The sequence below is a fragment of the Physeter macrocephalus genome, chromosome 12 (genome assembly GCF_002837175.3).
Source record: "Physeter macrocephalus isolate SW-GA chromosome 12, ASM283717v5, whole genome shotgun sequence".
Taxonomy (NCBI): domain Eukaryota; kingdom Metazoa; phylum Chordata; class Mammalia; order Artiodactyla; family Physeteridae; genus Physeter; species Physeter macrocephalus.
Window position 1 is genome coordinate 31,456,564 of NC_041225.1, and position 16,900 is coordinate 31,473,463.

The window sequence follows — 16,900 nt, forward strand, 5'->3', positions numbered from 1 at the left end:
GGCTCAGCGGCCATGGCTCACGGGCCCAGCCGCTCCGCGGCATGTGGGATCTTCCCAGACCGGGGCACGAACCCGTGTCCGCTGCATCGGCAGGCGGAACTCTCAAGCACTGCGCCACCAGGGAAGCCCTTATTTGTTTATTTGACAAGAAAGTCAAACTCTTAAAACTTGACATGCTTGACATTTCACTGAGCATTAACTGTATGTCTTTCCAGAAAAAATCAATTTCTTTACCAGAAGTAGATTTAAAAAGTTACTCCAAATGACTGACTATAAAAGAAAAATAAGTTGTTCTTTTTATTGTTTTATAGAACAATTTATTGTTCTATAAAACAATAAATTGTTCATATAGTTTGTAAATCCTTTATTGTTTAATGCAAAGAATGTTTTCCAGCCAGTATTCACAGTTCCCCAAATCCTCCAGATATAAAGCTGTGAATACACCTGCACTAATGATTTGGAAAATGTAACCTCCTTAATATTCTACAGACACTTAGAATAAAAAATAAAATAGAAATAAATAATGTTTTAAGGTTTGCATTTTGTATATATAAATAACATAGAGCTAACAGGACTATGAAACATTTTTCATCATATAGGTTACATTGAGAAAGGAAGAATATAGACCAATAAAGCTGTAAATTTTACATAATGGGATATATACCTGTGCTAATACAACTCCAAATTATAATGGAATTAATGAGAATGATTAGTTGAACCCAGAACTTTACATTTTATACATTTTGTATTCATTCTGCTTTATATGCATTAACTTTCTTCTGAAAAGTCAACTCAGTCTGAGATAAATTTAAATATAAAGAGGTCAGATAAAGTACCTTTCATAGATGGTTTTTAATGTCATTTGATCTGGAATGCCTTCAGTCTCTTCCAAATATAATATGAGCCATGAAGTTCGGTATGGCCACTGCTCAGTAAGGTTGATCCAGCTAGCAAGCCTGTCCCAGTTGAAACTTATCTGATTGGCTCTCAGTAATCGCCCTTTAAGGAATACAAAAAATGTTTTAAATTAATAGACATGTAATGTTAAGCCAAATATTCTGCATATTCAAAAATAATTCAACTTTAAATGTTTTAAAATTTGCCATTTAATTTACACTACAAACTGAAACCTAGTATTTATGATGGATATGGCTTAAACACAACTCTGTTTAATTCTAAAGTAATTTTTTTGTTATTTGCCGTTGGTGCTATACACTGCTTTGATGACATTTATGCAGGCAAAATTCAGGATGGCATGTCAGACAGTCTCGACCCTACCCACAATCATACAGCAGAACATCAATGCACCCATGATGAGCCCCATCCTCCTATGGACCTTGAACAAATCCAAATATGCTAGTCCACTCGTTTTATTACGGGTAAATATACAATCCCATACACTTTCACTTTTATGTACTAAGGGTGGCTTATGTAAGTAATCTATCAAGTGAATAAGTTTCTAAAATTTGTTTACATATATTTAAAAAATCCTGTCTACCACCAGGGTTTTCTTAGAACTCTAATTCAGTGTTCTACCATTGGGCATGCCTACATTAGGACACTTGCAATCCTTGAACTTTCAGAACAGATGACTTGTTTCATTGCTTCATCAATTTTTCCTTGATCTCGTTGGGATTCTGAACTGCTGATATCATTGCTTTTTAGTTTTAAACATTGTCAGTTTTATTTCATCATTATCTAGACTAAGATATCTATTTGTTTGGGTTCAAATATGAATCATCCCTTTCCTTACTACTAACAGATGTAGATTTGTAATTCCCCATCCAATTCTTCCCATATCCTCAGACCCTCATTCCCTCAGCAAATCTGCTTTTATGGGCAAACCACATTATCATCACCGGATTCCTCTTTCCCTAGAAAATGGGATCTGGTCTGCTAAATCAGTGACAAGGTCTTTACTTTCAATCCAAACGAGCTACGGTCACATGCATTCGAGAGCTACAAAAGCTCACTGAAGTATCACAATATATGGATATATGATACTAACGGTGGGGATAAAATGCTTAACAAAAGAGATATGATCCCAGCCTTCATGAAGCTTACACTCCAGTGGGCCAGACAAATAAATCAAACAAAAATCATGAAATGACTTAATCACAAACTGTGACGAGAGGAGATCTACCCTCAATAGAGTACAAACAGGTTAACACAGAACTAAAAGTTTAAAAACCTAGGCAACTAGAAGCAAGGCACATTAAAATGTGCTTGCAACATTGACAACATACTTCTTGAACTTTAAAAGATGAAAAAACTAGTGAAAAAAACTTTTAGAACTGAATTGGAAACATGGGTTAAAACAATATGTGAACTAATTTTCATCCCATAATGATTAGGCTTGATCCCCCAAACATTTGTGGGAAGGCAATGAAGGCTTCAAATCTAACTACAGTTGCTCTATTGAGTTTTTAAAACTCACTCATTCAGTATGTTAGTTACTGATGACAGACATAGAAGGCTTACTCCCCACCCTAAAAGAACTCAAGAGTGTACTGGAAAAGATGGATAGATAAGAAAACAATTACAATCCTAACAGATAAGACTCTACTGGAGATACACCCATATTGCTGTGAGAAAATAAAAAATGCACCCCAAATCCAGAAGCAGCACTTACGGGAAGGTTTCCTTAAGAAAGTAACCCCTAGAACTAAGCTATGCAAGATGAGTATGAGTCAATCTGATGAGGAAGGGCTGAGGCAAGAGGAGAAAGTTAGGGCAGTCAAACAAAGGGAACAGCAAATGCAGTCATGAATTCATGAAACTAGCAGATACAGAGAACTGAAAAACTATTTTAAAAGTGTGAGTGAATAAAAATAACATTAAGTATTTGAAGTGTTCTAGCATACAACAGTTAAGAAATAAAGCAGTAGCGGGGGCTTCCCTGGTGGCGCAGTGGTTAAGAATCCGCCTGTCAATGCAGTGGACATGGGTTCAAGCCCTGGTCCGGGAAGATCCCACATGCCACAGAGCAACTAAGCCCGTGTGCCACAACTACTGAGCCTGCGCTCTAGAGCCCGTGAGCCACAACTACCGAGCCCGCATGCCACAACTAATGAAGCCCACATGCCTAGAGCCCGTGCTCCGCAACAAGAGAAGCCACCACAATGAGAAGCCCGCGCACCACAATGAAGAGCAGCCCCCGCTCGCAGCAACCAGAGAAAGCCTGCGCGCAGCAATGAAGACCCAGCGCAGCCAAAATTAAATAAATAAATTTATTTTTTTTTAAAAAAGCAGTAGTGGGAAAAAATTTTGCTCAATGTATGTGTCTAAGGTTATCTTTTAATATTATCCTCCAAAATAATCCGATAAAACTAATTTTAAATAAAGCACATTTGATAAAATAAAGCACAATTTTAAAGTAGGAAACCACTTAATTAAATACTCACCAATACTTTATATATTAAAGTCCCAAATTATCTTCTGATATGAGTTCCATCCATTATATACCTTTCCTAATAGCAGCAACCAGGTGCATGGTGTTCAACAGGTAACATTATACATTTTTACATATAAAGGAATGAGAGGTACCAGAGGCTAATCAACATGCCCAGGGCTCAAACTCAAGTCTTCTGTCTTCAAATTCTAACTAAATAAATTATTTACCTATTCAAATAAATAAAACGTATTTCCCTATATACATCTAACTAATGGTAGCCAACTGAGTGAAAAATTTATCATGAAAACTATCAAAAATCCATTAAAATACAAAAGTTTGAATCTGTAGGTTATTTTCAACATAACACTTTTATATTTAAGCAATGAAACTAGCGGCATTAAGATGCTTTCAAAAAATGAAAAACTTACCTAGAATCTTTCATTTTCAGGCAGAGCTATATTTGATGAAACAAAAATATTTCTGATGTAACAATCTAGAAAGACTCCTTATAGTCAAAGACTAATACTAGAGAAATTCTTACATTTAAAACAAGGCTTTAGGAAAAAACTTTGGTTCTACTCCAAAACGTGTACACATCATTATTTTTTTAATGTGTATCTAAATATCAGCTGTTAACTGATATTACCTTGCTCATCTTTAGAGTGCCTAAAGATGTCTAAATATAATACAAAGTCCTTACCATGGATATGGGGCTTGTAAGGCCCACAATGAACTGGCCACTGGCTATTTCTCTGACATCACTTCCCACTACTCTCCTGTCTGCTCCCCAAACTCCAACCAGACTGTCCTCAGAGTTGGGATCCCACCTCAGAGCATTTACACTTGCTGTTCCTTCTGCTTAGAATGCATTTCTCAAGTTATTTGTAAAGTTCGGTTTCCACTTCAGGTCTCAAACTCATTCAACGACAGTGTCCCAGACACTGTCCTGGGTATGGAGGAAAGAGAAAATAATACAGACAAAAATCTTGGCCATGTGGGTCTAACATTCTACTGAGGGGAGACAGACAAAAAACAAAATAAGTAAGTACATTCATGTGTTAGAAGGTGATCGATTCTATGGAGTAAAATGAAGCAGGGAAGAAAGGAGTACGAAATAGGGAGGTGTAATTTTATATAAGATAACAGAGGGATGGTCTCATTGAAAAGCTGATGATTAAGCAAAGACTTAAACGAAGGTGAGAAAAGCCATTACGCACCTCTCCAAAGAAAGATCCTTACAGACAGAAGAAATAGCAAGTGCAAAAGCCCTTAGGCAGGATCATGCCTGACATTTTCAGGGAACAGCAAAGAGGTTTGGTAAGGGCTGGAGGAGGAAAGTAGATGAGGTCAGAGGTAGGGAAAGGGGTGGAGAGAGACAGATCAAATGGGCTTGTAAGAAAGTGTAAGGACTCAGATTTTTATTTTCAGTAAAATAGGGGCACATAATAGAGCTTTTAACAGAAGCACAGCATGACTGGCTTCTATTTTTCAAGGATCTCTGTGGCTGCCACAAGGAGAATAGACTGTAGAGAAAAGATAGGAGCAGGGAGACCTGTCAGAAGGCTATTGCTGTAACTAATACAGATGAGACATAATGGTGCATTGAATAAGGGTAATATGCTAGAAATGGGAAGAAGTGGTCAGATTCTGGATATAGTCTGAAGACAGAGCAAAAGAATTTAATGCAGACTGGAGAAGGTATTTGAAAGAAAGATATCAAGACCTTTTTTCCAAGGAAATGGAATAAGAGTTGCATTAACTCAGAAGGTAAACTACGGGTGGATTAAGTTTCTGTCACAGGATCTAAAGTTCATTTTTGGACATGTTGTGTAAGACGTATATCAGACATCATCAGATAGCAATTAGGCAACTGGAGAGCAACAGGGCTGAAGATATGTATTTGAGAGCCTTCAGCATAAAGATGGTACATCTGGTTTAGACAGAAAGAGAAGAACCAAGGACTGAACCAAGGGCATTCCAATGCTAAATGGTAAGCGAAGATGAGGTTTTATGGCATTTATCATTACATGACTTTACATCTTTCTGTTTTCCCCCAAAGGGTAAGAATTTTATCTTGTTCACTGCTTATCTCCACAATACTTAGACCAATACCTAGCGTATCTAGACACTCACTATATATTTGTTAAATGACGACATAAGTATTACTGATAATATACTAAAACATTTCCATTGTAGAACATAATCAAGTATAATGAGGTCTGTGACCTCACTTAAAGGAATTTAGTTATCAAAAATTATGAATATACTTGATACAACCTCAGTTGCAATATAGTTCCATAGCATGCACCCAACATCAGTATAAAAACAAATTTCAGTGTAACTATCATAAGAGAGTTAACACTGGTCTATATTACAAAGTACCATTCAATATCATGCACAGAAAGAAATACATATTTTACAAATATTTATATTTATAAGTAAGCATTAACATGGTGGAGAGCAGAATTCCATGCAAGGAATTCAGTCACAAGGCAATAATCCTTAATTTTCTTGTCGATATTTTAATTTAAAATATCACTTGAAAACTAAAATAGAAGTATAGAAAATCTGAATTTCAACATTTTAAAATATAAGCTAATTAAGACATCCTATGTTCATGGATTGGAAGACTTAAGATTGTTAAAATGTCAATATTAGCCAAAGCAATCTACAGATTCAATGTAACCCTGTCAAAATCCCAATGACATTTTCTGCAGAAATAGAAAAACCCATCCTAAAATTCACATGGAATCTCAAGGGACCCTGAATAACTAAAACATCCCTGAAAAAGAAGAACAAAACTGGAGGAATCACACTTCCTGATTTCAAAACTTACTACAAAGTTACGGTAATCAAAACAGTGTGATATTGGCAAAATGCAGACATACAGACCAACAGAACAGAATAGTGAACCCAGAAATAAATCCTCACATATATGGTCAGATGATTTTTGACAAGGGTGCCAAGACCATTCAATGGGGAAAGGACAGTCTTTTCAATAAATGATGCTTGGAAAACTGGATATCCACATGCAAAATAATGAAGTTGAACTTACCTAACACCATATACAAAAATTAACTCAAAATGGATCAAGACCTAAATTTACGACTTAAAGCATTAGAAAACATAGGATAAAAACGTCATGATATTGGATTTGGCAATGATTTCTTGACACGACACCAAAAGCACAGGTAACAGAAGAAAAAAATAGACACACTGAACTTAATAATAAATTTTAAATTTTGTATATCAAAAGACACTATCTGTAGAATAAAAAGGCAACCCATGGAATGGGAGAAAATATTTGAAAATCATGTATCTGAAAAGGGATTAATATCCAGAATATACAGAGAACTCCTAAAACTCAACAACAACAAGAGCAAAAAAAGTCTGACTCAAAAATTGGCAAAGGACTTGAACAGACATATCTCCAAAGAAGATATATTAATGGCCAATAAGCACATGAAAAGATGCTCAACATCACTAATCATTAGGGAAATGCAGGTCAAAACTACAAATGGGATACCACCTCACATCCACTGGGATAGCTACTATCAAAAAACCAGAAAACAACAAGGTTGGTGAGGATGTAGAAAAATTGCTTGTTTACTGTTGGTGGGAAAAACTTCTTTTTTTACTATGGAAAAAAGTATGGAGGTTCCACCAAAAATTTAAAATAGAAATACCACGTGACCCAGCAATTCCACTTCTGGGTATATACCAAAAAAGAATTGAAAGCACTGTTTCCAAAACATCTTTGAACACCCGTGTTATAGCAGCATTATTCACAACAGCTAAAAACATGGAAGCAAGCCACATGTCCACTGACAGATGAATGGATAAGCAAAACTTGGTATATACATACAGTAGAATATTAGCCTTAAAAAGGAAGAAAATTCTGAAATAGGCTACAACATGGGTGAACCTTGATAAAATTATGCTAAATGAAATAAGCCAGTCACAGGAAGACAAATATCATATAATTCCAACTATATGAGGTATTTAGAGTAGCCAAAATCATAGAGACAAAGTATAATGGCGGTTGCCAGGGGCTGGGGGGAGAGGAGCAGGAGGATGAGTACAGAGTTTCAGTTTTACAAGATGAAGAGTTACGGAGATGGATGGTAGTGATGGCTACACAACTATGTGAACTGTACCCTTAAAAATGGTTACGATGATAAAATTTTATGTGTATTTCATTTAACACAATAAAAAAAGAAAAAATATGTATCATTTGAAAACAGAAAGAGCAGCATGTAAAATCTGAATTTCAACATTTTAAATTATAAATTAATTATACTCAGTTATACAAATTAGCATAAAATTATGTTTATACAAAGAGAAAAATTAAAGCTGAGATGAAATTTAAAAATTTTTAAATCATCGAGTTTTAAAATAACAGTAGACAACTGGTAGTTGATTTTCATTGTCAAAGCTAATATTGGTTTTATTAGACACACTTAATGCAAATAAAACTGGTATTCAGCAGTGTAAACATATAAACCCAGTACATCCTTTTGTTTCTGAAACTGAATTGCTTTGTTAATGTTAAACCTTATTATCTACCATACAACAGTAAGAAAACAAAATTCACCTGTCACAGAAACAATATTAAGTAATCTTCTCATGGTCTGAGGACTTATGTCACTGAACCAGTCCTCTGTAACCAGCAGTTTTGTAAGATCAAAGGACATCTGCCGAGTAATCGTGCGCTGCATCTGCCTTCTTCGGTAAGTATCCTGAAACAGTGAACCCATACTTTGAGCCTGAGAACTTAAGCCTTTTTGAGAAGTCAATATATGTTTATGTCAACAACAAAAACAATCCAAAATTTTAGTCACAGAGGAAGACTATATAGTAATAAAAAGTATTATTATTACTTCCTGAGGCAGAATATTTACAGAACAGTTATAAAGTAATATTAGCAGCAACTTCATCAAATGCTATGGTTTAGCTTCAGATGTATTTTGATTTATAGTTGTACAGAGAAAGCTCGATGCCTTGAAGATCATAAATAAGCAGAACCGTGTAAAGAAAATTCAACTCAAACTCTTATGGGAGCTCAGTATTTATAGGAACCCTGAAATAATAAAGCAAATAACCCCTCGTCTAGATTTAAGGATTCAGCATTTTGATTTTTAGGTTATTTTTAAACTTATGACACAGCTGCTCTAACTATCCTCACATCTGCATAAGAATTAAAGGCTCTCTCCTGGGTAGGGTGGGGTAGGGAATCCCATCTAATCAGAGGAGGAACAAGCACAACAAAGGTGCGCTCTCATCTAAGGTCATGAGACAGGGGAATGTGGATACAATTACAGGGAACCCAAGAGTCCAGACTCCCAGGAGAGAAATTCAAAACTGTAAATCACACCCTGCTCTTAATTTAGAGCTGTCAATTGTCATTCATAATATTATTTTCACATCCATACTTGTACATGGTAGAGGCATAAAGTCAAAATATCACTGAAGACACATTTTTTAAAATGTAAAATGTCCCAATTTAATGTTAGCAAACTAGGGGGGAAAATAAACGGCGCTAATGCTAGCCCAACCTAGCCATCCTTAAGCAGCACTATCACCATAACTTACCTGCAAGTGGACATCTTCCTGCCTTGTAATACTCCCTTATTCTTTACAAAAGAAGGCTCCTAAAGATAGGGTAGGACGGGGAAACTACAGTGTTCCAGGAGAAGACCAAGGGACTGGGAAGGGCACAAAATCACTATGTGGGGAGAAAAAAAAAGAGTACACATCTCACAAACATCAGGGAAGGAGGAAGGCCAACAGGAAAACAAAGCAAGGAATTGTTCTCACACTTCGCGCCTCTCTCTCCCTTACAGCTCTGGTGACATGGGTCCCTGGAATGAACACAACTTGACCTGGAATGAACCCAGTGCTTCTCTAACCCTCGATGAAATCATCTGGGGAGCTTTAAAATCTCACTCTCAGAGGTTCTGATTCAATTGGTCTGGAGTCTGGAGTGGCACCTGGGCTGAGAGCAGGCCGAGAGAGGACAGGCACTCCTCTATAATTTACAGTTATTATGGCTCTAGGTTCAGACATTCCTTGAAAAACCACCTGAAGCTGAAAGGAAATCCAATGATAAAATTTACTTGATGAGCTCAACACAGTATTTATAAAATATTATGTGGCATCACCTTGGTTTTATTTAAATAATAGCAATACAAACAAATGGCTCAAAACATAAGGTAACTTACCCGTCTATTAAGGGCCGTCTTACTACCAAGTTTTGTCATCTCTCCAAGGCTGTTCTGTGAAACTCTCCTGTCAGCATCTTCCTGCAACCCTTAAAGAATTTATCAAGAAAGCACCATTGTATTAAAACTCTGTTGTATGTGATATTTAAAGAGTAGTGAAATATGAACAATATTTTTCAAGGTAAAAGGAGATGCACCATAAAAAACTATAGAACTACTTCAAACCCAAAGTACCTGAGGAACTTGATCTTTACCTGTATTATCTGAGCATGGAATATCTCCATTAGTTGTTGAAGTTACAAGAAATTTTCTTGCACTGCTTAGTCCACGACTATTGAGGAAAACAGGCAGATGAACTATGTTGCGCATATAGTCATGTCCATTGATGTTTGAGTCACGAAGCACACTGTTGAGGTTCTGGTTAATTGCCTTTATAATAATATGTGGATCACTTGCAAAAATAGCAATGAATGGGCCTTTTGAAAACAGAACTCGGACCTGTGGTAGAAGAAATGTATAGTTATGATAAGATAAAAATTTTAAATTATCCAAAGTAATAAAACACCTCTTCAAAATCTGTGTTGTCCTTTGGTGACTATATTTTTTAAATAACATTTCCTTTTCATTCAAGTATTATTCTATATGAAAACAAATTTTACCAAAGTCTCAATCTGGTTTGTCACCATCTGACAATTTTTCAACATTTGACAGTGATAAAATCTCCAAAGAAAACAATTAATCCTGTCGTATTTCGAGACACTTATTGTCTACATAGAGGTAAGATCAACACACGAGAAGTATTCATGAATATATATGACGTACTAAACACACTGGTCTCCGACCACAGTTACACACTGCTGCTTATTAACGTACCTTACAGAGAGCCACTGACGTGCCCTACTTTAACAGAACTCTACAAATTCTGTGGTTTCCCTAACCCTTAACTCTATTCTAACCATAACTATCTGCAAAGAAAAGCTGGAGTCACACTGTGGACGTCAGAGACCCTCTATTCACTTTTCTCCTCACACTGCCGTTAAGCTAGAATTGTTTAAATCTGCTTGTGATGAAACTTTTACTCTTGCTATGTTTCTGCATAAAATATGGTTGTTTTTACAAAAGTAGTATTATTCAAACTCCACTTGAGATATTCATGAAGCGATTCCTCTCAGCTGCCACATATGTGACAATGACAAGTTTCAAGTTGGTTAAGACATACGGTGTCCAGCATCTGGAGTACTTTGTCCTGCTCACAGGCATCTAACCCATCGATGATAACCACCAGCCTTGTCTGATTCTGAGTGAAGCTGTCAATGGTTTTTGCCATCCTGGCCATCAATTCTACTTCACACTTAAGAACCTGTGCCAAAGAAAGGATACAAAGCACTGAAATCTGAGAAAGTTAAGCACATTTCTTAAAAAGCCTGACAGAAAGTCAGCTAAAGGAAGAAAAGAAATCCAAAGTCCTCACTGCCAGTTGTGGTTCCACTTAAAACTGGAGCGAGTGCTTCACCTAAATTAGAGCATTTATTACAATAAGGTGGACACTGTCATATCCATTTTAAAAGGACAAACTTGGTTGTGTGACTTACTTGCTGAGATCACATGCTCTGAATGTCAGAAGACATATTTGAATGCAAATCCAAATAATCTAAATACCACACTACATTTGACTCCCTGATGGCATGTGACCTTGATCAAAGTAAGGGGCTGCAGATAATTGTATAAAGCCCTTTTTTGTTCTAAAAGTATGTTCCTATCGTATATGTTTTGGTAGTTCAATCTGCTTACTCTACCAGGCCTAGAGCAACCTGTATTATTAGGTAGTAATTACCAACTGTGGAATAATCTGCAACTTTTTGAGTATCTTATAAAAGTCTGTTTTATAAAAATATGTTATTTTTGTAACTTTTCCCACTTCACATATGTATTTTCATAGGAAAAATCTAGAGTAAAACTAAAAACAAATGCAACGCTTTAACACTTAGAGAATACACTCCCTAAAGCCCCACGGTCATGGGGAGCATATTCACATTAGGATTATTTTCTGCACGGCTTGTGGGATCTTAGTTCCCCCAACCAGGGATTGAACTCTGGCCCTCGGTAGTGAAAGCACGGAGTCCTAACCACTGGACCACCAGGAAACTCCCAGGATTATTTTCTATGAAGCAGTGAGTGCTTACTTTCATGAATCCTTCACTTTTCAATTTGTGCAGTTTGGAGGCAGCATTATGGAGGCGTTTCCTTTGAGAATTCAGGAGAGAGTCCAGCACCTGCCACCATGTACGACAATTCAGCACAAAGGCCAATCCCACTATCGACGCAACTGATATGAGGACGGCATTCACTGTCAGATGCTTTGGGTCAACTCTGAATATAGCCAGAAGAGTAATTCCGGCAATGATGCAGCCAAAGATAAAAAGGAAGATGACAAAAGATGGGAGACAACACGTTTTTTTCCATTTATTTTTACCTGTAATACAACAAATGGTTTTAACATGTCAAGCATCCAGAAAATCTCAATCATTACGGTGACAGCATATAACGAATCTGATGTTCAACTCATGTTTTCATGCATTTCATCCATCCCATCCTCAAGCCCTACATACACACAAAGAAGAGGAGGAGGTCCTACCCTGCGTGTCTTCAGTCTTGAATACTCGGAAAAGCCTGGTTGCCAAAAAGCCAAACTCTCTTTCACAAGCATCCGAGAGGGTGGCAATCATTTCAGCCATTGATGTTTCTCCACCTACACTGGACAACCTATTATAATCTGTAAACAAAAACCTTGGGGAAAGGGGAAAGAAAATGTTACTCAGCTATCTAAAGAAACGATTTCAACATATGTTATCTCTATCATTTAGCCTGTATTTCTTCATGTCTCTTTCAAAATGTTGTTTTTAAAATTCTAAGGAGGGAAAACAACTTGTAATTAGGTATCTTCCATTTCTAACATCTTATATACTTTTCTCACTAAAAGGCAATAACAAAAGTTAAATGTGGTAGACTTAAATGAAGTAATTCCGACTAAAGGCAGAAAGGGAAAAAGATTATGACAGCTTAGCCAAGGAATCAGACATCTCAACAGATCTCATGATACAACAATTAAAACGATTAAAAGGTGACACCCCATATCAGCCAAAAAATGCACAAAGAAAGTTTTCTAAGCACCAACTGAAGAGATTAAAACCTTGAGAAAATATTATAGTAATTAAGAAATGAATGCCATTTAAAAACTCAAGCTTTAGAATGTTTTATTTATAGCTTAAACATCTACCAGGGATTTAGAAAGAAGCTATAAAATATTCATTTCACAGTTGTTCTGCAAAGTAACTGAATTATTTGTATTTTGAGTCTCTGAATGGATATTATTTCTGCATTAGTTCCTTTCTTCCCTTCTACCCCTAAACTAAACTCTCATCTCAATCCTGTAGATAGGCATTGCTTTCAAAATACAATCTAGGATCACATTGTACTATGTATATGTGTGCTATTCTAATTGTTCTAATTTTTTTTTAAAATACCATCTCATTAATTTAAAGTGTTTCTATTTTATGTAAAAATATCTTCTCCAATTCTTTTATTACACTCTGCATGTTTTCTTTTTACGCGTTTCATTTTAACTTCTCATTTTAAATCCTCTTCTTAATACTCCTATATGCCAATTACTTGTAAGCTTTTATTTTTATCTTCCTGTATTATAGTTTTGATGTCTTATCTGGTTTGGCCTATTTATTTTCAGCTTAACTTAAACATATTTTATCTTATAATAATTTTTAAATTCTTAATCTTTTAGTGCATATTTAACTAATTATTACTAATTATTTTACTAATTTCTACTGAATTCCTTTTGCTTTCAGTTCTCTAAACTTTTTTTTTTCATTTTACTTTCCTCTGGAGCCCTCTAGCTTTCCTTTACTCTTTGACTTCCATGTTTCTCATCTTTTCTGAACTGTTTTCTCATACATTTCCTATTTGACATTAAAAATAATTTTAGAGGAGCGGGTAAATATATTTCCACAGGTGAGGAAAGAGCAGCTCGGAGCACAAGCTGAGTTGCCGAAGTTACACCCTGATGTAAAGAGATGCCAAGACTCCTTTCACTATTTTCAAATAGACCAGCACTCTTTTCAAATTTGTCCAAAGGATGATAACAGGTGTCATAAGGGGGGAACATGGGTTTATGCTCAAATAAAATTTGGTAAATCAAAGTTAAATTGATTTCTTTAGGAAAAGGTGTCTCTGATCCTTTAATGTACAAGAGGGAGCTATAATATGAGGTGTTTCCCACACAGATTTGTCCAGGGAGTATTTGTTTGCTTTATTTCTCACATTAAAAAGCTTAAGGGACCAATGTTTTTTTGGAATATACATTGAGAAATGATGCATTATAAACTTTTACTTGCTTCATCTTATTAAAAGTTACTTCTGTCAAAGGGACCAACTCACCTCACAGGTAAAGCTTTAGTGGTTTGCTCTGGCAATTCAGGCGGATTCACAAACATCAATTTGAGGAGGAGCTCCAAATACCCAATATGTCTTGCCAATCTAGTACTGAGGACCCAGGCCCAATTCCAATTCTCCCCTTCCCTTCGTCCACCAAAGTAAACGACAACTGAAATTCACAGTTTAAAACAAAATTATCCAGAACAATCATTAGTCAAGCAGCCTCTTTTCTCCAAACAGTCAAGTATCAAGTAGTAACAGGTAGACTTACATAATTTTCATGGTCCCATTCCATTTCCTAACTACTCCTCAAAGAATTCCTCAATTAATTAACCTCCCCCAACATGCATCAGGTATGTGAAAAATGGAAAGTAAGCTGACTAAAATATGACATAAGAAACACAATCAGAAAGATAATGCTTTATACAGAAACATAACCCTTAGTTCAGATTCAAACGTAAAAGACTGGTTTTATCACTACTTGCAACTGCTGAAGTTACCAGTAGTTCCTCCAAAGGTAAAACTATTTCCTTTCTTGCAAGTGAAGACACTCCCGAGAACAGGGATTATATATATTTATTACTTTGCTTTTAGATAAAATAAAAATCACAGTCATGGTCAAAATGATCAGGAGCATGTCAAGACAGCTATAAAAACTTATTTTCAAAAGAAGATTTAAACAGAAATCATTAATTAACATATAAAAGGGAAAGTATAATAAATAAAAGTTCTGCTTCAATAAGAACAAGTAGTGCACTAGTTTTTAAAGCTGTACCAGCCAGGCTGGGGACAATGTTCCTCTAGGCCAACTTACAAAATAGCAAAGAATCAATTTTGTCACCTAATTATGAAAACCTCTTACAGACTTTAGGAGAAAGATATAGATACAATTTTAAGTAAAACAATGAGTTTTGACATTCTCTACATTTTTGAAAAAGAAAAAAGGCAAAGACTTACTAAAAAATATATATAAGAGAGCCAAGAAGCTCAATGACACCGCTATTCCAAGATTTGGGTCAATCGTAAAAGCAAACAATAAACCAAGCCCTCCACAAAGGAGCAGGGTCAGAAATACTATAAGCCATGAAAACTGAAAAAGAGGTTCAATCTGTTGTCCTGCAAAAGTTTTCATTTCATCTGAAAGAGAAATTAATATGAAAACATTATTTCTGTTTTATTTAAGAAATACAACTTCAAACATTTTGAAAATTTCACATTTTCAGTATAAACATTTACTGAGCACTTACCAAGTCCCTACATAGAATGCTGCTACTTAACCATTTTAACCAATGTTCTCTTCTGATAAGAATCTCATTCCCTAGGGGTACCTCTACCCTTGACCCTTGTCCTACCCACTCTCTTGCTTCCTACTGAAAATACACAAAATCCTCTTTCATATATTCCCATCTGTCAAGATTTTCTTGATATTTATTCTTGTGGTTTGTATCACACAATCAACAAGGTACTGTTTCCAGATATAAAACTAAAAACTATTACTCTGTTATGTGTCTTCAAACTATTATACCTAGCTAGCACCACCATTCCTCTCTGCTCCTCCTCACCCCTTCTCCCTCCAATTACGTTTGAGGATCACTGCTCTTAAAGGTACATGCTCAGTCCAGATGAGCCCTGAACAAGGCATTCTTACTACAAAACTTAGCAAGAAAAAAAAAAAAAAAAAAAAGACAGGCTTCCCTGGTGGCGCAGGGGTTGAGAGTCCGCCTGCCGATGCAGGGGACGCGGGTTCGTGCCCCGTCCGGGAACATCCCACATGCTGCGGAGCGGCTGGGCCCGTGAGCCATGGCCACTGAGCCTGTGCGTCCGGAGCCTGTGCTCCGCAACGGGAGAGGCCACAGCAGTGAGAGGCCCGTGTACCGCAAAAAAAAAAAAACAAAAAAAAAAAACTTGGCAAGAATTTTACAGGCAATACTGACACCTGCCCTTGAAGAACAAGTGAGATTTTGCCAAACAAAAGGAGTGGGGCTTAGTGGGGAGGTGGGGGACCTGTCCAGGAAGCTCCTAGTAGAGGAGGCCACTCAGGAAGTGTCTAGTGGGCTCGCGTGGGTGCAGAGAGCCCCTACGCCTACAGCCCTGAGCACACACAGGGGGCAGTCCCGGCAGGGGTGCTCACGCAAACTGACAGTCTGTGAAGGGCCTGGGTAGGACGGTTATAAACAGCACTCACAGGGAATGTGATATGAAGGGGTTTTAAGTATGCTATAACCCAGCTGGATCTGTTTTAGAAAGAGAACTCAAATAACGGTGTGGCGTATCAACCACATACCCATACATAAAACTCTCTTCTACCATACGACCCAGCAATCCCACTACTTGGCATATACCCTGAGAAAACCATAATTCAAAAAGAGTCATGTACCAAAATGTTCATTGCAGCTCTATTTACAATAGCCAAGACATGGAAGCGACCTAAGTGTCCATCAACAGATGAATGGATAAAGAAGATGTGGCACATATATACAATGGAATATTACTCAGCCACAGAAAGAAACAAAATTGAGTTATTTGTAGTGAGGTGGATGGACCTAGACTCTGTCATACAGAGTTAAGTGAGTCAGAAAGAGAAAAACAAATACCATATGCTAACACATACATGTGGAATCTAAGAAAGAAAAAAAAAAAAAAAAAAAAGGTCATGAAGGGTGGGATAGGGAAGGTGGGAGGGAGGGAGATGCAAGAGGGAAGAGATATGTATATGTATAACTGATATGTATATGTATAACATATGTATATGTATAACTGATTCACTCTGTTATAAAGCAGAAACTAACACACCATTGTAAAGCAATTATACTCCAATAAAGATGCTTAAAAAAAAAAA

The 16,900-nt window shown here is 36.5% G+C and overlaps 1 protein-coding gene across 10 annotated transcripts in view; it reads right to left on the reverse strand.

Annotated features, from left to right (window-relative positions):
* Positions 1-16,900, reverse strand: part of KIDINS220 (kinase D interacting substrate 220) — a 99,930-nt gene that overhangs the window by 47,813 nt on the left and 35,217 nt on the right. For all 10 annotated transcript variants that reach the window (XM_028497048.2, XM_028497047.2, XM_028497046.2 and 7 more), the window contains exons 13-21: positions 15,019-15,198; positions 14,065-14,230; positions 12,251-12,402; positions 11,799-12,088; positions 10,835-10,975; positions 9,870-10,113; positions 9,616-9,704; positions 7,989-8,133; positions 837-999 (exon numbers count right to left, since the gene is read on the reverse strand). In XM_028497048.2, coding sequence (XP_028352849.1) covers positions 837-999; positions 7,989-8,133; positions 9,616-9,704; positions 9,870-10,113; positions 10,835-10,975; positions 11,799-12,088; positions 12,251-12,402; positions 14,065-14,230; positions 15,019-15,198 — 1,570 coding nt within the window. The remainder of the gene's footprint in view (positions 1-836; positions 1,000-7,988; positions 8,134-9,615; positions 9,705-9,869; positions 10,114-10,834; positions 10,976-11,798; positions 12,089-12,250; positions 12,403-14,064; positions 14,231-15,018; positions 15,199-16,900) is intronic.